The sequence below is a fragment of the Dermacentor variabilis genome, chromosome 4 (assembly GCF_050947875.1).
Source record: "Dermacentor variabilis isolate Ectoservices chromosome 4, ASM5094787v1, whole genome shotgun sequence".
Lineage (NCBI taxonomy): Eukaryota > Metazoa > Arthropoda > Arachnida > Ixodida > Ixodidae > Dermacentor > Dermacentor variabilis.
Genome location: NC_134571.1, coordinates 86,098,375 through 86,123,011, shown reverse-complemented (window position 1 = coordinate 86,123,011; position 24,637 = coordinate 86,098,375). Strand labels below are relative to the sequence as shown.

The window sequence follows — 24,637 nt, the reverse complement described above, 5'->3', positions numbered from 1 at the left end:
CAAACACAATTTGCATGCATGCTTAAGCTTCTTACTTGTTTCAAATTTTGTAAATGCTTAGCTTTAAAAGCCTTAGAACTGTCCTTTTGCAATCATTTTTTATATGATAGGACACATTGCACGACAGCATTAGTTTACTCCTGTGTACTCCTGTTCTTGCAGGCATGAAAAAGTCCTGAAAGCGATCACTGAATGTGCTGAGATGGAAGAGCGGGAAAGGTTTACCCCCATTGTGGCCGGTCTGGCGTGCAGGGACAACGATTCTCTTAGGGTATGTTCAGATGGCTTTTTTAGTCATGCATTCATTGATTGATTTCGATTAATCAGTTTTTCCTTATGAGTATTCAGACTTGGCCATGTTGACACTGGATGCCTGCCGGTTTTTAACTTTGGACGGAAAACGCAACTCCCATCTGTGAACCTGTGATTCACTCAACTCGTTAATGCAACCGATGTAATGAATACTCATTCTTTTAAATTTAGTTCGCACGTGTCATCGCCCTGTCCATTCTTGTTTTCTTTTGCACTTGTGTACAAAGCTGATATATAAAGCTGATTTAATGCCTTTTATGATGCCTGCGAGTGATGGGAAGTTAATAGGTGCAACATCAAGAGAGAGAAAACAGCATGGATTGGAAATCAAATGCACGTAGGTGAAATTTCAGTTGATTGAGAAGTGGATTTGGGCAGGTCATGACGAGGTGAATGAGTCAGCTAGGATAATGGAATAAGTGCCAAGAATGTATTCGAAATAAACTCTGATTTGATTTGATTTGAAAAGAAAAGGGCAGCCAATTACCGTATTTACTCGAATCTAACGCGCACTTTTTTCCCAATAAAATGGGCCCAAACATTGCATGCACGTTAGAATCGAGTACGACCCTAAATCTGCGTTACTATATCGCCATCGGCATTTCAAAATCGCCGCCTCGTATGTGCTTCGAAATAGCTTTCACCATTTGCTGCAGTACGGGTGCTTAGGCAATGCTTCTTTTGGCTTACGTTAGTGCACCGTCCATCTTCCCGTTATTTGCATTTGCTTCATCACCATGGAAGTACCGACTGCAAAGACATGCCGAGTTCATCACGATGCTGCAATTAAAAGGAAAGCGGTCACGTGTGCGCAGATGGATGGAAATTGGGGCCACCCATCACGGGCGTTCGGAGTTCCCGAAACTTACGTGCGGGACTGGCGCAAACGGGAGAGGTGTTCTACACTGGCGGTTGCTATGTAAAGCGCGACCGCGCGCAGCCCCTATCTTGAAAGCGAGCTGCGACGGAGACAAGAGTCCGCGCATCTAAGCGCACCGCGCTGTGTTTTCTTTGCTTAGTTCACTTTGAAGTGAGAGGCCGTACAAAGGTCAATTCCCTCTCTCCTGCTACCGCACTTCACGCCAGCATTTTGATAAAGAGTTTCCACATTCATTGACAGAGACGTGTTCATGTTTGCTTGTGCGCTCGTAACACCATGCTTGTTAATTTAGCTAGTAAGCGAATGTTTAAAAGTTTATACGGCCGATAAAACTACTATCCTTACTTTTCGTATAGCTGTCTACTAGTTTGCTATCGTAGTCGATGCTTCGCCTTTCAGGCAAAACTGCGACTTCTTTTGTTTGTCACAACTTTAGTGCATTGGAAGTAAATCTTTGTTTTTTCCAAATGAGAGCAAGTTGTATTTATGTATGAAAGAATGAGGTGTGCGGTGCTGCAAAGGAGTTTTCTTCTTTTAGGTCATGGCAAACGGGTGTGCATTATAATCGAGATAATTTTTTTGACTCACGAAAAACGGGTGCACGTTACGATCGAGGGCACATCAGAATCGAGTAAATACAGCAAGACAGTCTGAGATGTAGTGATAAGAGGCTGGGGAATTTGCAGCCATAAAGTGAGTTTGATTGACAAAGGACAGGTATAAATGGGGGTCTTTCTACATTCCCTTGTCATCTAGTGGAGTTAAAATGGGCCGATGATAGTGACGAATGCCTGCTGAGCATAAAGAAAAGGTTTTGTTCAGCATTAGCTATCTTGGTCAATAACTACAATAAAATGTGCAAGCTATACCATATGTGTGCAAAGAGGTCTTCCTCCTCGCGTTTGGAACTGTGCCTGAGCATCTCTTGACAGCGCAATATTATTTTTTATTTTTTTTTTTGCTCACAATTGTGTAGACATATTCATAAAATTTCGGTATACCGTAACCTGTTAACTGCCACGGTGGCTCAGCAACTGTGCTGTTCTGTTGCTGAATACGTGGTTGTGTATACGAGTTTAATCTAACCCACTGTGGCTACGTTGGGTGAGCAAAATGCAAAAATGCCCACTTATATAGAATTTCGCATGTATTAAGAAACTTGAGGCATTTGAAGCTGTTCGATGAAGTATGTTAAGTTATGGGTCTGATTACTATCTAGAACACCACTTTGCGCACTGTTGCATCCCTCATTAAATGTAACTTCGGGACATTCATTTCAGTCATTTGAGTAGAACTTTCCAGAAAGAAACAGTGAAAACAATGTTGCTTGTTGAAACAGAATTGCAGAATTCTGGGATGAAGTGGTGGTGTTACTTATAAACTTGAGCATACAGTCAAGTCTGTTATGAAAGGGAGATTTCATTCGCATTCATGGCCGTAGATTTTTCTCATTTTTTCACTGAAAAGAAGGAAGCACAGAAAGGTGGGTTCTTCGACAGGAGAGCTAGTTAGCAAGATTTAGAGAATGAGGTCTGAAATCAAACTGCAATAGTAATTGTTGCTTCAGGACTGATTAAATGTTCACCTTTCATATCGTCACGTCCTGTACATATACATATGTGACTAGTGCCAGGATAATGTGAAGATTCTCCGTATTACAACACTGTTCGCTATTCCCTTTTGCGTATCGTCAGTAAACAGTATGGCACTCCACTTATGTTATTACCAGGATCGGACAATTTTGAGTAAAACAATGATAAAGAAAAGGAACACAACCATGCAAAAGGAAAATAACACTGGCATAGGTACTCTTATTAATCTTCTTGTGACCTTATCTAGATGTTCTATTTATTTTTCAGGTAGCATGTATCCAGCTTATTAATGCCTTGGTTTCTGGGACAGAAGACTTCGATTTTAGGTTGCATCTTCGAAATGAATTCATGCGCACTGGTCTGATGGACATTTATGAGGTGAGTTGGAGGGGAGTGGCTGTGTTTTGAAAATGCGCATTGGACTGTGCTGACATAAAATGCCCTTCTCTTTGTTTCTGCAGAATCTTATGAACGAAATCATCGAAAGCCCCGAGCTTTCCCTCCAGCTCAATATTTTCAAAGAGACAAAGGATTTTGATTTTGAGGAGCTTTCGCAGAGATGTGAAAGCATCACTCAAGAGTGGAAATATCCTTTTCTGGTCGTTTGATGCTAAAATTTTTTCATTGTGTCATAACCTAAATGAGCCTTCATGCCCTTTGTAAGTCATTTGATTTTTTAAGTATTATAGGCTGTAAATGCAGCCAATTCATATTACTCTGAACTTTCTTGGACCACATGTTTTATTAATTTACCAGAAGTTCGAATTTGGTTGAATTGCTTTAGAGAACGTCCAGTACAGAATTATGTCTTACTACAAAAGCAAATATACAGACCTAATGATATTTGAACAGGCATACACATTCAGGGACAGTTATATTCATACTTCTGTATGTAATAATCTGTTATATTGCGTTATATTAATGGCGCCATTTTACTGCACCACCTGTCAACCTACACAGCAGCTTCAGTACTTCAGCCTTGATATGGCAGACTTCAGTAAAACAAAATTTGGAATAGAACAAATTTAACAAATCTGCTAATCACACCTTCATTGAAGACCTTATATCTCTGGCAACGATTCAATGAAGTTCTTGCGAGACACGTACTTCCACTGAGGCTTCATAAAAATGAACCAAAGAAACAAAAGGGTTGTGGAAGCTGATGCATCATTATTTCTACTTGTTATTCTGTGCGAAATTGGTATCAGCAAGAGTACAGTATAGCACCGTCGAGTCGTGTTAATTTGAACATTGGGTTTATTTGAACTGGCGCCGTGGTCCTGTCAAAGTTATGTGTATTCCAATGGGTGAAAATACCCGGTAATTCGAACGCGCAAGCATTTGTGACAGTTAATTCGAACATACTGCGCTCCGACAATGCTCTCAGCAGCACGCCAAATCACGCGGCGCTGCCTCCGACCAGCATTCCATTGACTCCGCCATAGAGGAAGAGCTTAGGAGAGACTGCTCAACGTCGTGCGCGAAAAAAAAAAAAAAAAGTTGTGGCGGAAATTTGCGTGCAGGCGTGTGCAGGCGCTCATCACCGATTACCTCTGTTAGTGACGGGTTAGTGACTTCTGTTAATGTTGCGGCACCGCCATGTACCACATAGTGTCAATGTACAAGAACGTCTGCATTTTCAGGCGCAAAAGAACCGTCGCCATCCGATTTTCCGGACTTTTTGCCATGACCGCAGGACCGGAACGGCATTAGTCGACGCCACCACAACCGCCATATTGATTATCGCGCTGCCTCGAGCCTGCGCTCTCGCACACAGATGCGCTTGCAGCCGTAGCCGCACCCCGGCAACGCCAGGCCTAGCTACTTTGACGTTCGCCACTAAGCTACTTGCTGTTCGGTGCCGTGTTTTTTATTGAAACAATTAGCTGCTGTTAGCAATGGCGCCGACTACAACTTTTGTAATCCTCGCCAATGGCTTCGGAGCGTGGAAAGCATGGCGCATTTCATAAATGCATAATGTCGGTTCCCAAAAGTCAACTTTCTCCCAATACAGCAGTCGTACGCGGTGCAGCATGCAAGAAGTTCGAATGGGCAATTTTCACGGGACATGGCGTGCTTATTTTAATTATACACGCGTGCACCCGCCATCTCCTATCACAGTACGAGCACTGATTTGCTTAATAACTGACTGTAAGTTGTAAATACGTGTGAATAAATCTTGTGAGATTTCCCACTCATGTTAGCTGAGTGCCTATGTGCTACTGCAGGTAAATCCTCCATTCAATTAGCTTCCTTTAATTCGAACGTATTTTGGGGTCCACTTGAGTTCGAATTATCAAGATTCAACTGTACTAAGTATAGCATAGTATAATGGACCAGCAGTTGCTTCACTATCCACCATAACATTGCACAACCCGTCTCGCCCTGCATGCTCAATTACAGAATGCAGTTCATCCAAGTCTTCATGTCACCATAATGCAATTGGCGTGCAGGGATAGCCTAAGCTAGTTCTGTAGCAGTTCTTCATTGGCTGCTTGCACTTCGGCAGAAAAAATAAGGGCAATTGACAAAGTTACGTGACCTTGACTTTTTCGCACTGATGTCACTGAATGCTTTCAGCTGCTGAAGAGCTCAGTGGCTGGTACACCGTGTGAAATGTCCTTCCTGTCAATACTGCAGCACTTGCTGTGTATACGTGATGATGTCATCGTCAAGTAAGTTTTGCAGCCTGTTGATATAGCTTATTCCATGTGCAGTGTCGTGCAGTGTTCTGAGATATTTAGAGGCTTGAATTTTTTTTTTAACTCATCTCCTGTCTACTCAAGGCTGACCTTTTTCATTGTTGAGTCAAAATGTATATTTCAAACAGTTTATTTTGTCATTAAAATGTAAGAATCTATACAGAAATAGCCTGTCTTCATAACCAAAGGTGTAATGGGCTTCGAGTTGGAGTTAACCATTAAAGGGGTCCTGAGCCACCCCTCGGGCTTGATGAAATAACATAGTCCGCAAGTGGCATATGCTGTTGTGAATATCTGAGCCAAGTTTTGCTCTAGTACACTGTGCGTGGAGCTCGCAAGCGGAATGCGAAGTCACTTTTCTCTCAATTGCTCTCATTTCAACGAAAGCCTGCCCCTCATTCTCTTCTGAAAACTTTATTTTGTAATAAAGCGGATTCCCATACGCGGCTGCTATTGGTAGCTGCGGTCTGCTACATAGCATAGATACAGCGGCTGTCGCGGGGTGCTGCCACAAGTCCACTGGCTAAGCACACTTTGGCTAGGTGAAAACAACTGCGTTTGGCTTGCATTTAATGCATCGTAGGCACCAAAATTGGAAGTCGTGGCATCTGCATTAACATTGAAAATGAAATTGAACTGCATGTCACAGTGACATTTATAAGGCGTAGCATTGTGGGCACGCCCCACTCCGCCGTAGCCTTCGCAGTGCAAGGCATTGAAAAAGCAGTGGGAGCACAACGGAGACATGTTTGATTGCCAATTAACTCAACCTCTGCTGAACACATTGCGGCAAAGTATTTCTGAAATGGCCTATTTTCACTTCAAATGCCTATCTCCACTTCGATAAAAAGTGGTTCAGGGTCCCTTTAATAGTTCATCTGATAACACTCTATCAACCTGTCATTTCGGTTTTCTACATAGTTCGCCTCATTCGAAAATACTGCGGGGATTGTCTCCAGAAAAGCAGCTGGCATGAATGGCCAGAACGAAACAGCAGCACGCTTAGCAGCAAATTAAGCTGGTCAATTTTGAGACTCCTAAGTAATGTCAAAACATAGCAAGCCTCAAAAATTGCCTGTTCTCAATGTAGTGTGAGTTTGCAAGCGTATTATCGATGCCGTACATGTGCATTCACAACCCTTCGGCACGAATTTAGGTGGTTGTACAGTCGATCCCAGATATATCAAACTCGGATATATTCAGATATTGTCTATATCGAACAGTTGTAGCATCCTCTTGGAAGCCCCATGCAAAAGTATAAAGCTGTACTATGCGTATATTGAACTCCTGTTCACTGCCACATGCAATATATCAAACACTGTGCCGTGCCCCTGCAAGTATGCTTCTCTGAATGGCGCTGCAACAACTTTTTGCACCATCAGAAATATTCAGTGCTGACAGAACGGCACTGCTTTGGCTGCTAAAGACACTGAATCTGAAAGGCAGTAGGCAAGTTTGGCAAGGTGTAGCATGTCTCAGTTTTGCTTACTGCAAATATGGATGGCTTGTGCACGCTACGACTGTTTGTTATTGGCAAGACCAGATAGCCATTCTGCTTCAAGAATGTGAAAGGTCTCGCAGTCCAATATACATTCTACAAGAAAGCATGGATGATATACTCTTTATCTTTTCACCAAGTGGTTCTGGGCATAAGAGCCGAATTGGAGATGTCTGTGCCACCAGGTTTGTCCTCTTATAAACAAGGGCTTTCCACAAATAGCATTTTAGGGTTCTGTGAGTTGCCAGAATGAATCCAACCCCAACCCCCACTTGGACGGATTTTTACATTACAGTTTGGATTTTAGAACACCCCCGCAAGCCACATCTGCAATTTGCAGAAAGACCATCATTGTAGCAGTGCACGAGACTCATCGCTGTACGAGTCGAAGGTCCGCAGGTCATATTGAATGAATTTAAGGCCAACTGGAACGAAATTTTCGACCGAGTAAAAAGCCCAGTTTCAAATAACTTAGACATGCAGTAGCCTCTGTGCAAAATCTGACACTTGAAATACAGGTCAATGTGGCACAAAGAGCTCACAAAAAACGATGTTTTTCATACCAAAACTGAAAAAAAAAAGAAACGCTGTCATTATCGCCCGGCAGAAGTGATGTACAGTGAAGAATGTGGAGAACCAGCACCAGTGCTGTCTGCTTTCCTTGCTTGTATTCCATTCCGGCGTATCAGTGAACACGTCCTGCATGTCTGCTAGCCATAGAGTCGGTATACTTTGTTAGCTGCTTCTTGTGCTATGACAGCGCCGTTGCGCACCCACAATGTGCTTTTAATGCGAATCGTATTCTACAAATCCAGCTAATTATCTCTATCTGGTTGTCTACGTTCAACAGCAGGGCCTCGATGCATTGTGCCTCCACTTGAAGTGACGCATTAGGGTGGCCAAGCTAAAGTGCAATATAGTCTGGCTTAATGCGGGCACGATCCACACGTGGTGCAGTTACGCTACATCGGCGAAAATTGGACCTTCTACAGTTTAGTGTGACTAATCGCACACTGGAGCAGCTGGAACAGGGTGCATGGTGCGGTAGGTTGGCTGACCAGCAGCATGCTGTTCGGGTTCACTGAAGCGAGTGTGTTGCGTTTGCGCCTTGACAAAGAAGCGCTTGCTCGCTAAGCACTTCTCCAATAGTGCTGTGGCAACAACTGATCGCCGCACTGCTCCGGGTCAGGTTTAATAAGTAGGGTAAAATTTTAGCGATTTTAATGTCTCCAGCAGGACATATCCAGCTTCACCGGCCACTGCCTAGCACGCTGGAAGTGCTGGACTCGTCGACCAATCAGACAACTACTGCAATCTGTAGTAAAGGATGATAAATAGCTGAGGCTTGGCATGGCCGACTAGAGGGGCTCGGTGCTAAGTGTGCATAAGCTCGCAGCCAGACAGGCCGGCCTGCGGCAGTGATAAAGCTTCGCCCACTATGCTCTGGCAACATTGCATTCCTGCATGGCTTGCTGCCGCATCTACACAATGGTGCTGCAAATGTAGCATGCGGTTCCTGCTTGTTTCTGGTGCTGCGTCAGGAAAGATTTCATTCGTCTACTTCAACGCGTCCGATGTGGAAATGCACGAAATATCTTGGAGATGATGCACTACCGAAAATGATCGCTCGAGAATATTGCCCTAGAGTACAACTTGCCTTTGGTTTTCGTGCGCCATTTCGGCATCTAGTACTTATAGTCACCCTGAGAAACCGTTTGCCAAGTAGATCTTGATGGGTAAGTGACTGTGCTGTTGAAATGAAGCTTGTGCAGCTTCATCGACTGCAGTTTGCATGCTTTGTGCGCATTGGCTGGTCCGCTTCGCACTTGCCTGCTGCGCCACGGTGCACGCTTTTGCTCTGAAAGCTGGGACAGAAAGGATGTGTTCTGCCTTCCTCTGCTCAGCATTGTATACTACACAGCCAATGCTCATGTTTGAGTACGTAGTCGAGCACCCGACAGCCATGCAATGCATTGGCATTCTTGCAACAACTCAAATCACGAGCACAACAGGGAGAACACACTGAGAGAGATACTGATCAACTCAACAATGATGAGCGAGCAATGCGCCTGGCTGTCTAGGCACAACATGGCACAACTATCAACAGTTGCGTACGGTTCTTCAATATTCGCCATATCCACACCTCTACCGCTTTGCTGCCAGGTGCATGCATCGTCTGCATAGGTGCTATTTAATAGCTGCTAATAAAAAAAAATTAAGCAATTATCAGCCCTGCGGCTTTGCCAAGATTACTTTGGGGGTATACGCTAGGCATCTCACTTTAGGTGCGATGCCTAGGTTTACACTAGGCATCGCACGTTCGCACTAGGCTCACGTTCGAGCAATATGGGCTTTTAGGATCAGCATTGCTATCAGTACATTAAAGACCGCTCCAGAGCGCAAGCTACTTATGAAATTCATCTGCAAAAAATAAGTAAACTTTTGTGTGTTTGACACGGCTTTGGAGAAGCAAATCAGCAAATTCCCATTTCTCCTTATCTCAGCAAACTGACCGAGACGTTCAGAGGTTTCAGATAAGCTTTAGATAGGCACATTTTATATTTTTAATGATCAATATATCAAATTGTTTCACAATCCCATTGGAGTTCGATATATCCAGGACTGACTGTATATCTATGGCAGGAACTGTCAGAAGTTTACCTTTCTGTTTTGTGTTACATGTATCTTTATTTTTTTTACCCCGAATAGGCCTGCATACTTCAAGCTTATTGATGGTTGTATATCTCAAATTGTACTGCACAAGAATGGCTATGACCCAGATTTCAGGCGATTTGCACGGTTCCCTGTGGACATTGACACACTAATGGGTATGTTTCCTGCTGCTAGGACTTTGCACTTGAAGGCAAGCCTCGCTGGCCTTGTCTGCAGTTAAGAAAATCTGTATGCATATTAATTTCCAGAAAGCACTTGCATAAATGACATATTGTTGTCGTCGTATTGATACCTACGTTGTATTGTGTGTGCCTCCGGTAATGCGACAATGAAGTGATTTGGCTACGGCGATTAGGATTTCCCATAATTACATCCCTTCATCCGTTTCGCTGGTCAGTTTTGTTGGTGTTAAATATACACATAGTGTTGATGATGACACACAAAATTCTATCTCTGAATAAAATTGTAGTCATGGCTCTTGATTGCCTTGGCGTGTTCACTGGGTGGTCTTGGCAACAAGGAGTATGAGTTAAAAATTACGAGCATGCATAGGTACAGTAAATATGTCACTTTTTAATTTGTCACTTTTAAATTTTCTTGTTCTGTCTTCTAGAGCACATCATCCAGAGTTCGAGAAGTGAAGAACAGGAAAACGTGGAGCAGCTGCAGAAGAAGCTGGAAGAAGCACTCACTCAGAAGCAGGAGTACGAGGCTAGGCTGGCCAACTACGAAGCTCGTCTTCGAGATGGACAGGGCTTTCAGGTGCGTTGATTTTGGACTGTCTTTTGAAAAACTGCACTTCTTTTTCTGTGTTCTTCCTTGACTTTTGGACGAAAGCAAAAGTATTTAGAATAGATTCTCGAGCTGATTATTATAGGAATGTGGTACACTATCACCTTTGCTTGTGGGTGGCTCTAAATTTGCTGAACTTGAGCATGTATAGCCCGAACCTCGATATGACAAAAATGTACCTCCTGCCGACAACTCCATTTATTTTACAATTCTGTTGAAGGAATATTTCCTGTTTCTGGAATCTGAAGAATGCTCTGGAGGCTCTTATTACAATTCTGTTAATGAAAACTTTGTCAACGAGCATTTTTCAAATATTTCATTTCATTTCTTAGTGCAGAAGTCGTCATTTTGCATCTTATGAATGTAATTCACAATAGCGCACATCTGTTGAAACATATGAGGGGGGAACCCAAAAAACCTTGAGAGAGAGAAACAATTTTCTTTCTTCTTTTTTTTTTTTTTCATGTGAGACAAAAACCACTCCATTGTTTTTTAAATAATCTCCAATAGATTCAGTACACTTTTCCATACTTTTCTCTCTCTGTTCTAAGCAAGTATGGATCTCCTCAACCCTGATGCTGTTGAGCGGCTCCTGTGAAGTTGTATTCCCCTCGTGTACAGTGTTAAACCTCTTTTTGTTGTTGCATTTTTTTTTTTGGTAAAAATAAAGAAAAAGATCATGGGCGCTTGGTCTGATGGACAGAGTGCTTGGGGAACCCCGGCCTATTCCTCATAGGCTAAATATCATGTTGTAGTCAAGGCAATGTAAGCTGCGGCACTGTTGTGCTGGAGAAACCAATCACCCGTATTCTACATTTTTGTGTGTTTCCTTCACACATTCTTAATTGCCTTTATACCTCCAAGTAAAATGTCTGGTTGACAGTCTGTCCAGGGGAAATAAATTCCCGCTGCAGTATTCCACACAAAACGCTGAAGCAGAAGAAGAAAGAAAAAGCAATCATCATCGGTGTTTTGGTGAAGAAAGCGTTTTCAACTGACTTGAAGCTTGCTTTATTTTGGGGCTGTACTTATAGCACCAGCTTACATCATCTGTAACAATCTTCAAAAGAAGGTCTAGGTCACTCTCTATGCAACTTTTCAAACCCTGACACAAGATCAAACAAATGTCTTTTGTTCTGTGCTTTTGTCCTCTGAGCAGACAGGGAACAAACATTGCGGCAACACATCTCGTCTCTAATTCCACATTCAAAATAAACTCACAAACAAGAGGTCCACCTCATGCCAGCAGCTTCTAAAATCTTACCAATTGTGTAGCGACGACACCCATTGTTTTATTTGTCGTATTATTTTGACAATCTCATAGGTACTATTGGTTGAAGGTCGGCTGAAGCAAGGATGGTCTTTAATACTTGTTTCTTTTCTTGAAACCAGAAAAACCGCTCAAAATTATGTATAGCTCAGCACCTCCTCTATAAATGTCGTCTGAAGCATTTCTAGTGTTTCTTTGGTCATTTCTCAAGGATATTTGCTGTCCACTACAGACAAACGTCACAATTTCATGATAGTAGCGCGACAATGGTTCAAACAGCTCTCACCACAAAGCCGTAAAACATTTTACAGTGATGTCAACTTGTTTACTAACTTGGGAATTGTCAACTTGCACCCACCTAATGGGACAACACAGCAATACAATTACAAAGAGCTCTATAAAGGCAGCTTTTTTTTGTTAGTCGGCCCTCGTACTAGGCTTAAATATTAGGAGAGCACATAGTACCAGCCTGTGCTCATATTTCATTTAGCCATGGACATAACGCAATGTGAAAAGGTTGCTCCTGCTCCATTGTTGTCATGGTGTTTGTTTGTCACTTGCTTATTGTGCAGCAAGTTCTGTTTAGGTGGACATAGCTTGTGAGAAGTTGACATCATAAATGCCCTACGCAAATTGAAGCATTTGGTATTATCATCACATTTATATTTGACAATGAAACACATTGCTATTAACACGTGCCAGTAGGCATCTCCCATCCACATTCTTCTAATGTGTGCCCATATATGTCTTTCTGTAAAGTTTAGGAGACCCATTAGGACTAGTATGGTAGCAACATGAAACATAACAGGCACATAGAAATAAAAGAATGAATGAATAATGCAGGATGACATATCCATCATCAAGATATGGTTTTGTCACAGAAATTTCCAGCTTTAGTGAGTTGTGTTACCTGCAGATGTTTTATCGCAGAGTTTATTTTGAATCGGATTGTTTTCTGTGTCATTGACATAATGGCTCCCAGCATGTAACCTTAAATGCTTTCCAAGCCTGAGCGGATAGACGTATTGGGGCGCCTTACTTTTTCCTTTATCCCATTTATTTTCCCCATGTGACATTGTCTGATAGTCTGCTTGCGCTGATGTGTCAGTAGAGAGATTTTTCTCTCATATGTTTCTTGCTCTGTAACACAGCTGAAGCATTATAGTGCCCTACAGCACTGTTGCATTGTCTGACTGTTACATTTTCTCGTTCTACACTTTTTCTGTCCCATCCACCCATGTCCCAACCCAGAGCCCCAACAGTGCCAAACTAAATGTGCCCCCTGGGCTGCTGTCTGCCACGGGGGGTGGAGCACCTCCTCCCCCACCTCCTCCCCCTCCACCACTGCCAGGAGGTGGCGGCATTCCTCCACCACCACCGCTTCCTTCCAGTTCTGGCATTCCTCCACCTCCCCCCTTGCCGGGAATGGGTGGACCCCCACCTCCCCCTCCCTTGCCAGGGATGGGACCTCCCCCACCCCCGCCTTTACCCGGAATGGGGGGACCTCCACCCCCTCCTCCACCACCGGGCCTGGGCGCCATGTTGGGCCAGATGCCCAACGGGGCACTTCCCATGTCACCGCTCCAGCCCGAAGCGCTGCCGCATGGCATGAAGCCCAAGAAAAAATACACTGTTGGAACCACTCTCAAAAGGGCCAACTGGAAGAAGGTCATGCCCCAGAAGGTGAACATTTGTTTTTTTTTTCACCGTACCATCTGTTTCACCATGTGCGATGCAAAACATTGTGTAAAGGCGATGTCATGCTGAGTAAACAGAGGGCAGTCTTCTGTGTCAGCACTTCTATATGTCATCGCTACCATGGTATATGTGCCGCAATGTGAAGACTGCGTACAGATGGCGAGAAACAAACAACAAAGCACTGATTGTGAGTGAGTGAGTCAGTGCTTCGTTGTGTCTGTTTCTTGCCCCCTGTATCTTGTATTTGCTCTGTTTTTCACAATAAGCTGCGTACCAACCAGCCCAAGTAAACACAGCCTGTGCCACTGCACCAACAATAACAGCCAATAGTCAGAGCTGGCATCAGATTTGTGTGAAAGAGCATAGTCACTTGACTTTCAGCTGACTTGACTGTCATGCTAACCAGATGGCTGTTGAGGTCGTAAAGTCTGTTTTTGACTCTTATGTTCTGGTTCCTCACTTGGTAACAACAGTCATAATAACGAAGGAGCTGTAAGTGCTAGGACAGTAAAGTTGAAAGCAGTCAATTTTGATATCTGCAGTGGTTTTGGAAGGCAAAATTTCTGTAAGCCATTTATTCATACATAGGGCAGTGCAAGTGCTACAAGTAGGCATGTGCAGGTCATCATCCACTGCTAGAGAAAACACCTCATTAACACTGAAGCTCCCTTGCTGTAAACATTTGTTTTACATTGTTGGAAAAAAGTGGCTAGTATGATTAAATCAGATATCAATGAAACGTTAGGATTAGTCTGCAGGGTATTGTGCCAAAATGAAGTTGCTAGCCAGGCATGGAAGGCTAACGAGGTGTTTTCTTTAGCAGTGTACGACTCTGTACGTAGTAGCCTATCGTATGTATTTCTCACTACAGGTCAACCTAACTTACCCGAGACTAGAGAGTATGGCTGCTATCACACTCAAGTGCATACTTTTGGAGTGGATATTTCTCAGGAGCTAAATGCACTGTAAGCTACAAAAAAAAAAAAAAAAGCAACAGTAGCATTATTAGGGGACATGCAATGCATTTCAAACCAAAGAGGGTGTATGGGAGTTTTTTTTTTTTACCGATGTACATTGGGGTGAGGAGGGGGGATCAGTATACTGGTGGAGGCATTCAAAGTGGCCTTATATGTTTTGTTCAAGAGCCTTTTCATGAAGAGGTGTGCTGTACACATATGCTGCACTTAATGTAAAATTTGTCCTGTAAGCTGTCCCTGTGCGAGTCCTCTGCGCTTCAGTGATCTTACTGTAAGGTATCCTGAAATCTGCCAGCATATTTGCACTAATGAGCTGCTCTTGTCCTCTCTCCTAGGTGTCGGAAAAGGCATTCTGGGTCAAGGTACGGGAGGATGAACTTGAAAGTGAGGACATCTTTGAAGGCTTGGTTTCCAAGTTCTCGTCGGAGCCACCTGCAAAAAAGGACAAGACGGAAGAGAAAGTGAATGTAAAAAAGACAAAAGAACTCAAGGTTCTTGACGGAAAAGCGGCACAAAATCTGAGTAGGTCTCCCTTACACCTTTCCTTTTGACCTCTTTGCAGCAGTTATGTCGACAGTGTAGCACTCGGTGCACACTGTACTATGTGATTCTCAAGTGACTTGCACTATTTGTGGAAAACACAGGGAAGGCGGGAGGGAGATGGAAATTCAAGATGATGAGCAAAACGAGAACAAGGTAAAAGCAGGTGCCAACGTTTCGACAAGTGGACTTGTCAGAACATTGGCTCCTGCTTTTACCTTGTTCTCGTTTTGTTCATCGTCTTGCGCTATTTGCATATGTTAATGTGTCGAGTTGATACAAACAATCTTTTTCATACACCAGGCAGTTTTCATTCTTTAAAATTCTTATGACGTTAGTTTGATGGCTTGTTAAATTTAAGAGGAGTGGTGCCTCTGGTTCTACTATGTATATTGCTGTCTGTTTCTGTAAAGAATATTTTTACAATTGATTTTGTAAAGCGTCTGAACTTAAATTTTGCTCTTATGAGTTTGTGATTCTACAACTTTGTTCCACATTATTCAGTTACCCTAATTGGTGCCTTATTGCTCTCTGGTTATTAGATCACCTCAACTTACGGTAATTAAAATATAAAATTCTTATTGCTTTTATCAGTAATTGCATACTGTATGGCGTTGCACATACAGTTGAACCTTGATATAATGAACACTGATATAATGAATTATCGGATATAGCAAAGTAATTTTTTTGTTTTGGTTGCAATATTTTTGTGATGAGGTTCTACTGTATTCGAATCGAATACGTCAAAATAGACAAGGAGTGCAAGTTTCTTTGACTTGTAATTGCAAATGCAAAAGATACATTAAAGTGAAAATTTAAGTTGAACTTTATTGGTACATTACACTTATAAAATTGTGATAAGGCTACATTGCTACAGTGCACAAAGGCTTCGTAAGCCAGAAAAGATGCAAAAGTGAAAGCTGAATGGCAATGGCCACTCTTTTTCAAGTTCCCGCATTAGCTCACTGCAGCATTATAGATTTCAGCAGTGTTTTCTTTGCACAGTCGGACCCGGATATATCAAATCTGAAGGGGATCACAAAAAAGTTTGATATATAGGTAATTCAATATATAAAATAAACATTTTATAAAAACATTATTAACTGTATTGTTTACTAGTTAGTGGCTAGAAGTAACTACATTGTGTTCAAAAGTATGTAAAGGCTCATTGTGATAAACTTTCTAGGCTCTTTCTGAACTGCCGAGGTTCAGTAAAAAAAAAAAAAAAAAAACTTGAAATCTGAGATTCTGTTGGCTATGTCTGTTAAAATTGCCAAATTCAGATATTTTACATGAAATTGCTACAGCACTTCGTGAGTTTTGCTGAAGTATTGTAATACCTTAACAAAAGGTGTAGGATGTCACTTTTGTCTGCTCCCTGCACTTTAACAGGTACACTTTTGAGAATTTCTTATTGTCAAGCTGTTTGCAGCCTTCTTAAAGAATCCTTGCAGAACGTTTTTTTAGGCAGCGCTTTAGTACTGCAAAAAAAGAGGTGAGGTGTGCAGACAGGACACAAGGGTAGAGAAGCAGTTCCAAGCTTTAGTACTGCCACTTACGGTGATGTGCCCATCAAAATGGGGGAAGAAAAATAACATCAGATGCAGTACTAATGCGTGTATAAACTGTTTAGTGTTCTGCATATTGTTTGATTTCCTGCTCCATTTCTTGCACGATTTCGCTAACATGAAGCCATGCTCACGAGATCAAGTTTAGACATTGCGACAGTGTTTGGGTAAGTACTGATAATGCGTTGGTTATGCTACCACATTGCTATCACGTAGGTAGAGACATTGCTTTCCACATTTACAGTATGGAAGCCTTCAGCTGGTAGCATGAAATCATGTTTGTTGCTTCTTGTTTTGTTTCTTTAAAATGTATTCTTTTGTGTCTAAGTCTTAGCATAAGCACAGCAGTTATCTGTAATTTAACTCTTTCTCCTTGCACTGTGCTTTCAGTGATACTGCAAGGCTCACTAAAGATGTCAGCAGCCACGATACGTGACTACATCCTGGAAGTGAACGAGGAGCACCTGACGGAAGCCATGTTGCAGCAGCTCATCAAATACTTGCCAGAGGCTGACCAGCTCAAGAAGCTGTGTGAGCTCAAAGACAACCTTAGCGATTTGGCTGAAGCGGAGCAGTTCGCTATCACGGTGAGAAATTGTTTTGTGGTGGTGCCATTTTGAGGTGTTAAATGTTAGTGCGACCGTCTCTTTCTCTTGCTGTGAAGCTGAAGATTCCAGAAGTGCTCACATTTCCAGCATGGTGCAAATGAAGTGCATCTAACTAGCAGAACAAGGGTCACTGGTTAAATGGCTGACATTTTTTAACATGGCATGATGACAGTTTCTAGAAAAAAAAAAATTGGTCAGGCAGACATTTCGGTTGTAAAGGCAAGTTAATAAAGTAGCCCTTCTTGCATTAGACTGTGAAATGATCCATTGCAAAAGCACAAGAAAAGACCATAAGGAAAAGTGCGATGGTCTTCTTTCACATCTGTCATATTCCTGGAATTGCGACTTTCTTGTCTCGACTGTTGTCACTTAAAGGCTTTACCTGATGTAGCTTTTGTATGCTTGCTTAACTATTTCGGTATCTTGTTACGGTGATTGGTATTGCTTCTTACTTTTCCCCAAGGTGTGATAACTGTGAAGAGAAAGCATACCTTTGGCACAGCCTCGTTGAAAAAAAAGAAGAGAGAGAGAAGGAAAACACCTGTAAACAAGACTATAAGGTCTTCTTAGTTTCATTTTTTAATCAGTCCTTTGATAATACAGTAGGCTTCCATTAAATCGACTCCATTTAATTCGATTTTTTTCGGTTTTTCGATCCCAACCGAAGGTGTCGGCTGGCGCCGATGGGTCCAAATTATCATTATTAGTCCTAAGATTGCCCTTCGCCGGATAATTAGAGCACGACCAGTCAACATGCACGACTCCAACTGCAACCCCTTTAGTAGCAGCATGTCTTGGTGGTGCTCAGGGGACAATAAGTGCATTGAATATGTGTTTTTTGGCCTACCTTAGGAAGATTTTCCTGAAGTAATGGCAGCTCACAATGTCTGATTACAATAATTACCTGATTCTAACGTAGATTCTAACGTAAAATTGAGACGAAGATTGCCTGCGCAGTACAATTGAATATAAAACCAAAACCATGCTCATGGCGTTTGTATGCTTTACCACATAACATATCTGTATTGCGGTGAAGCTGGCTTAAAAAAAAAAAGAAAAAAACACGGGTTGCGAATCTGACAAAAAAAAAAAAAAAGAAACTGGGGTTGCGAAGCTGACTTTAGGAGACTGGCCGCTATTGTGCAACACATATTAAACCCGTGCCTATTTTTCTTGGTAAAAATAGGGTGCACGTGACATTTTTTCTTTGTTTAGGAGTCATTTCTATGTTAGTGTTCTACTTTGGACTCATAGAAAGGGGGCGTGCATTTGATTCGGGGGCATGTTAGAATCGTGCAAATACTGCCAAATGATACAGCGGTGGGTTTTCGCTTTCTTTCTTTCTTTTTCTGCATCGTGCTTAATTCGGCCTGTCAGATAAATCGATTAAATTCATCGGTTCTGCCAGGTTCAAATTAATGGAAGTCGACTGTATCTGTTCTTGAGCATCTCTTGGGAACAGTGGACCTAAATGTCTAGTAGCACGTGCGCTACAAATTTCATTCAGATTTGAAAAACCTGTGGAACTGTCCATTGTTCAGAAATGCAGAAGAAGCGGTGACATCCATTACCACAGGCAATCGGTAAAGCATTGCTTGCAGCAGCTGAATATTCTTGGTTCAGATCCCTCCAATTATCATAATGTCCTGTGCCTACATTTGTTGCCATTTTCCTCCGTCGCAAACAGAAGCACCACATTATTGCCTCCTTCAATCAAAAGCAATTTCCTACTCCTTTTGATCGCTGTATTAGTAGCTATATCACTTTATGGGCACTTTCTGTTCTCTTAATTGAATCATTATAGCCTAACATTTGTGTATAACCTTGAAGTTACATGGCTGCGTTTTTGTGATTTCAGATTGGGAGTATCAAGAGGATTCACTCGAGGCTTCAGTCTATCAGCTTCAAGCTCCGATTTGCAGAAATGGTGCAGGACATCAAGCCCGTAAGGCCATCTCGCATGCAGCAGAAACTTTGAGCAGCATTCTACATCCTGCAGTGCGTACCGGTGTGAATAAGTCTCTTCCTTTTTCGCCCAGGGTATCGTGGCGGCCACTGAAGCCTGTGAGGAGATCAAGTCAAGCCAGAAATTTGCTAAAGTTTTGCAGCTTGTCCTACTTCTCGGAAATTATATGAACACTGGTTCCAGAAACGCACAAGCCATCGGCTTCGACATCAGCTTCTTGCCCAAGGTATTGCAAGCATTGACAGCCACTCTTCCCATCTTATTGTGTTGTATAACTTTCACGCCATGACAATTTTCTATATGGTAGGACTTTAACACTTTTTTGCCTGCAGGAAAAGCAGCAGTTTGTTGGGTAGTCTCGTAAATGCTTCTTTTTTTTTCCTATCACAGAGAACGCTTGATACTAAAGTATAAAGAACCAAATTGAAAGGGAAGAAATTCTCTTCCTGGCAGTGCTAGTCCCAAACGACATGTTTATTGAATAATATCTCAAGAAGAAAATGTTTAAAAAAATATTTTGTAGAAAGAAAGAAAAAAGTTATGTAACAACGCCATTATTGCTTCACACAGAAATACCTTAAAAAATTTCAGAACATACATTTCATTGCAAAGTACCTGTGCAACATTCCGGCAAATATTGTCTTTCTATGTAAAAAGGTTTCTTGATATATAAAAGAAAATGTTCACCCTAGCGATATGCTGAGGTTGACTACCGGCCATGTTTCCCCCCAGAACTCGACTCCCTGCGTGGCCACTGGCAAAAGATACTGATGGAAGGATGTTAACACCCTGCATATAAGATCTGTGACCTTTAAAACACACAGGATATCTTTATATGAGCACATGGCAGCTTTGAAATGGTTCTGCGAGGAAAGTGAAACTCCTTTGTGAAATGTGACAAACCGAGGTTGTCTTCCGCATCAGTGCTGCTTTCAAAGTTCAAAAACTCACACACAGGTGCATTTCAATCGGTAAAAAGTCGATGTTTCTGTGCATGAGTGACGCACAGCGCTGACACAATCTTGGAACCTACGAGCGCTCATCGTACCGACTACGCCCCTTTTCCGAAGGCACTGTAAAAATCCGCAAGCGGCAGAAAAAGAAAACTGAATACCGAAACTGCCTAAATACTTCCTAAATAACCCAATTATTGGCACTAGCTGTCTGAGAGCGCTTGAAAAGCGGCAAGATATTAACTTTCAACCATCGAAAGTGAGCTTTTGATGGGAATAGGTGCGGACAGGAAGGTGTTAAGCTGCACACATACTATAAGAGTGCACTGTGGGCTGTGCCTTCTTTCGAACAGTATGAGGGAGATATACATGCACAAGAGAGTGTACCATACATGCATGCGTATGCACGCACAAACACACACGCAACTCTGGAGTGTGTTGCATACAAACTTGTGCTTGTTAGTTGATTGAATGTTAAATAGGGTCCTATCAGCAGTCACTGTACGAGTGGCTTTGCACTGCTGAAAGGCAGACAAGTTAGGGGACATTTAAGGGCTGTTAAAAACTCGTGTGTTGCACCGTTCAGCTTTCAGGAACTAAATCACATGACCAGAAGTCAACCTTGCTCCACTTCCTGGCGGAGACGATAGAGAAGAAGTTTCCAGACATCTTGTCCTTTGGTGATGAGCTCAGCTATACAGAGAAAGCAGCACGGGGTAAGTTCTGTTCTCAATTGGTGCAGGTCAAAAACTTTCAAGGCAATGGTACTTTCATGGGCTTTTTGTACCATGGAAAAAAAAAAAAAGGAGATGCTTAGCCCTTTCTGAACCATGCTTCCTGCCACGCCACCTTTTTTTGTCCTAGATATTTAGCCAAGGTGTAGCACAACATTGAAGAACTTTATTGTTCTTTTTTTTTTTTCCTGCTTTGCACTGGGCATTTTCATAGGTCCCTCACGTGAATTGCACAAGGTGATGGGGCATTTTTAGCCCATAAAATTCTTCACTATTTCATTTCCACCACATCTAAGTAATGTATACAACAAACTTTGGTTTAACAAACCTTGAACCTTGTTTAAATCATATTTCATTAAATAAGGTTCCTATAATGTTTGAGAAATGCGAGTGATGCCATATATATTCATAGCAGTAAATGTTCATATACTTTATTTGCTTTACCAGGAATGTGCATGTTTAAAATGGCTATTCGAATTTGCATTTGCGACGGTGCTACAGAGTTCAGGTTCTTTGACTGTCATTTTGTGTAGTCACGAGCAAAGCACTAGTTGATATGTAATATATCACTACGTGTGGTTGGTCTAGTTGCTTCTGTTCTGCATACTGTCCATGCTCATGCAAGCAGCTTTTGCCGTTCGACTCAACGCACACTAAACTTGAGAGGGCAATAGCCCCCATGTGACTTGAGGCGGCGTTGGCGAGGTCTTGTTTTGACGAGATGCAGGAAAGTTTTAATAATCGGGCCGCACAGCTATGTTCAGCCGGGCATCTTTGCTCTTTCATGGTTGCAGTGGCTGAAACCCTTCTTAAACAAACGAAGGGTCAGCAGAAAGCCAAGCCACTGGGGTAAAAAATGTCGCAAGTTGTCCCTTATATGCACCAAGTGGCTCACGACCTGAAGAAAGTGGCTAACAGGCACAAAGTACTTATTGTTTCCTTTTCTTTCTTCACGGAAGTTGGATGGCTTGTGCCCGCACATTTCGGTACAGCAGAAGCTGTTCTTGTGCGAAAAAAAAACTTGCTAGGCTGTATGTGCCCTGTGCGGTCAGCATGGTGCACGAAATTTCGCTTGCTTGCCGTGGGGTGTATATCGGCCAGACAGGTCGCTGTGTGAGTGACAGGACAAGGGAACACAAGCTCTCTGTGAAGAATAAGAGTTCTGCACATTTGCTTCTGCACTGTGGTTTCTGCACGTGCGAGCCAAGTCTTTCCAACATCTGCACACTCAGCAGAAGCAAAGATGCTTTGGCACGAGAATTAATGGAGGTGTGCTACATCAGAAAGCAACAATTATATTTGTATCTGTGATACATCTGTGGCTCTGCAATTCTTTGCAATTCTGAATGCAATTCTTTGATTGTATGTTTGAATAGACATGCCCTTTTTTTTTTCATTCTTCTCCATGGTCTGATGCGGTGCATGAATGCATTTGTCTACCCTGGCACCTTTCCTATAAAAGTGAAATTGCTTAGAATAAAATTAATTGCGAGTGATGCTTCTTCTTGTTTATATAGCTGTTTGGCAGCTGACTCTTATGCAAAAGCGCACCCCTGTTTCATTCACTGTGGCTAACTCGTACCATGATCTCAACTACACTGGCCAGAAAATTTAGTTGCTTTTTTTGTCAACACACAGAGGCTAGCGCACACGTCACTAGCGTGTCTCCAAACGTCCACATGAGCATAAATAGAACATGCTTGACATGAATATTAAAATAATTTTGGGGTTGGAAAATACCAACGCAGCCCATTTTTCTCCATGCTTTCTTGCATGTTCTTCACAGAGGCTGCCAAAGTGCATGTGCGATGTGTGAAGACCTCCTTAAATTAGAATTGCAACGCAAAATTACTTTGTTATATGTACTGAATTGAGAAATATAGTGCACAAGCTTCTCTATTTCATTACATTGACATTCAGGACAACATTATGTCGCATTCACTTGTACATACCCTGATTTTCTATGGGTTGAAGCAACCGGTACTTGCAAACAACCTCTCTGTAACTACTGTCTATATCTTGCATGTTTGCAGTTTCTCCGGAACAACTGGAGAAAAACCTTGGGCAGATGAAGAAGTGTGTTGCCCAGTTGGGCACTGACCTCAAGACATTCAAGTCCCAGGGTCCCAATGACCGATTTGCTGAAGTCCTGAGTGTATCCTTTGTGTGTGTGGTACTGCTTCATTTTGCATATGTGCATTCTCTTTAACTTTCTGGTCCTTTCTTTTTATGATGTGGATATTTTATATCACGTGCTTCTAAATGACAAAAGACAGGGAAAAATAAAGAAAATAAATGTTTAATCTGGAGTTGTTGGCAATTAATTGAACTTTTTTTTCTCGTGAACTGCCAGAAAACCAGTGTGTGGTAAGAAATGTGTGGTTATTCAGACTTCTTAATTCACAATCATATTAGTGTGAAATGTGGCCACGGATTATTTGAAGAACATGCTTGTGCCACCAAGGACAGGCAGCAAGTAAAGAAATAGAACGTGCAGGCGTAGTGCGTGCTGCGACGTCTGGGAATTTGTGAAATTTCAAAGAGAGACATATTTATCTACAGCACAAAGTCGGTAAATTAGGTAGTTAGCATTGCTGACGCTCACATTTGTGAAAGTAATTTCCTTTTTTTTTTCTCAATGTATGATATCGCTTGCAAAACATTACAATTCCTACAAGAATCATAGGACTAAGAAGAGTTAAGCGCGGTCTGGGTGTTTAATAAGCTTAAAACTTAAGTATCCTGTGCCAATTTAAATTTGTAAGCAGAGAAAGTGAGTTGACCGTAATTATCAATTTGTTGTATAGAGAATATTTTGATGCCCCCAATAAACTCCTTGGTTTCTGTGTAATTTTTCGAGAAGTGAATACTTTCGCGAAGAAGTCTAAGGACTAGCTTGTTCCTTTACAATGAAAATATCAGGGCTTTTATGACCAGGCCTCGCAGGAGCATGAGCTGCTTTCGGGCATGTTTGCGAAGATGAAGAAGCTGTATGAGGACTTGGCAGAGTTCTATGTCTTTGAGTCCAAGAAATACACGCTAGATGAATTCTTCACCGACGTCAAGTCCTTCAAAGAGCAATTCTCGGTAAGCTTTTCTTTCTGTCACATTTCTCTGGCACTCCTCAGCAGTGTTCACCGGTGGTCACATTTCAAATTCATTGCATTTCCCTTGCAGCAATAACACAAGTATATTCTTTTTGCATTATTGTGTGCAATATTTGTTGAACATTTGAACAAAAGTGCACAATTCACAATGGTTGTTGCAGAGCCCTGTGTCAGAGACCCTCTAATGCTATCATTGTTCTGAAACTTGAGTGAATTAGGAGAATATTCCTTCTCGTAGCCAAACCTTCTGCTGAGCTTTAGTAAGTGGCCATGTGACAGCTTTAGCAACACAAGACTGTGTGCTTTCAGGAAAGGTGTTGTATAAAGCTGCGGTTCCGAAACTTTCCGACTCTTTTCTAGGTCATTGAATAATTCTCTTCAAGTTTTTTTCTATCTTTCTTTCTTTATTTAATTGAATCCCCTGCCCCCACCTCCTCCTTCCTCAACTAAAGTACATAGTGTGAAGATGTGTTCATGTAGTGGCCAAAACTAAATAATAGCATGCTCTGCCTCGGCCTCTGCCCATACAACATCCTAGTGGCTTTAGATATATCTCACAGTCCACAAGTAAATGAGACGTGAAGTTGCATGCTGGAAATGAAGGCACTGACGTCAAATCGCTTGTCCAGTTTTGTGCCATCTGTTTCCGGCTTTTGCTTTAAGGGGGAAAAATGTGAAGGACACGACTTCACAGAGACAGGTCATCACATACGCTTGGTCAGATGTATCACTCACACTTCTGATTGACCATGCTTGCCAGTGGCATT

At 42.1% G+C, this 24,637-nt stretch overlaps 1 protein-coding gene across 4 annotated transcripts in view; it reads left to right on the top strand.

The window, feature by feature from the left end:
- The window catches only part of dia (diaphanous related formin 1), a 50,892-nt gene that overhangs the window by 12,763 nt on the left and 13,492 nt on the right, over positions 1–24,637 (top strand). For all 4 annotated transcript variants that reach the window (XM_075689685.1, XM_075689686.1, XM_075689687.1 and 1 more), the window contains 14 exons: positions 163–271; positions 3,052–3,162; positions 3,246–3,370; positions 5,343–5,459; positions 9,694–9,812; positions 10,271–10,419; positions 12,971–13,402; positions 14,730–14,916; positions 16,893–17,089; positions 18,969–19,055; positions 19,150–19,302; positions 20,616–20,745; positions 22,797–22,918; positions 23,686–23,850. In XM_075689685.1, the coding sequence (XP_075545800.1) occupies positions 163–271; positions 3,052–3,162; positions 3,246–3,370; positions 5,343–5,459; positions 9,694–9,812; positions 10,271–10,419; positions 12,971–13,402; positions 14,730–14,916; positions 16,893–17,089; positions 18,969–19,055; positions 19,150–19,302; positions 20,616–20,745; positions 22,797–22,918; positions 23,686–23,850 (2,203 nt within the window). The remainder of the gene's footprint in view (positions 1–162; positions 272–3,051; positions 3,163–3,245; positions 3,371–5,342; positions 5,460–9,693; positions 9,813–10,270; positions 10,420–12,970; positions 13,403–14,729; positions 14,917–16,892; positions 17,090–18,968; positions 19,056–19,149; positions 19,303–20,615; positions 20,746–22,796; positions 22,919–23,685; positions 23,851–24,637) is intronic.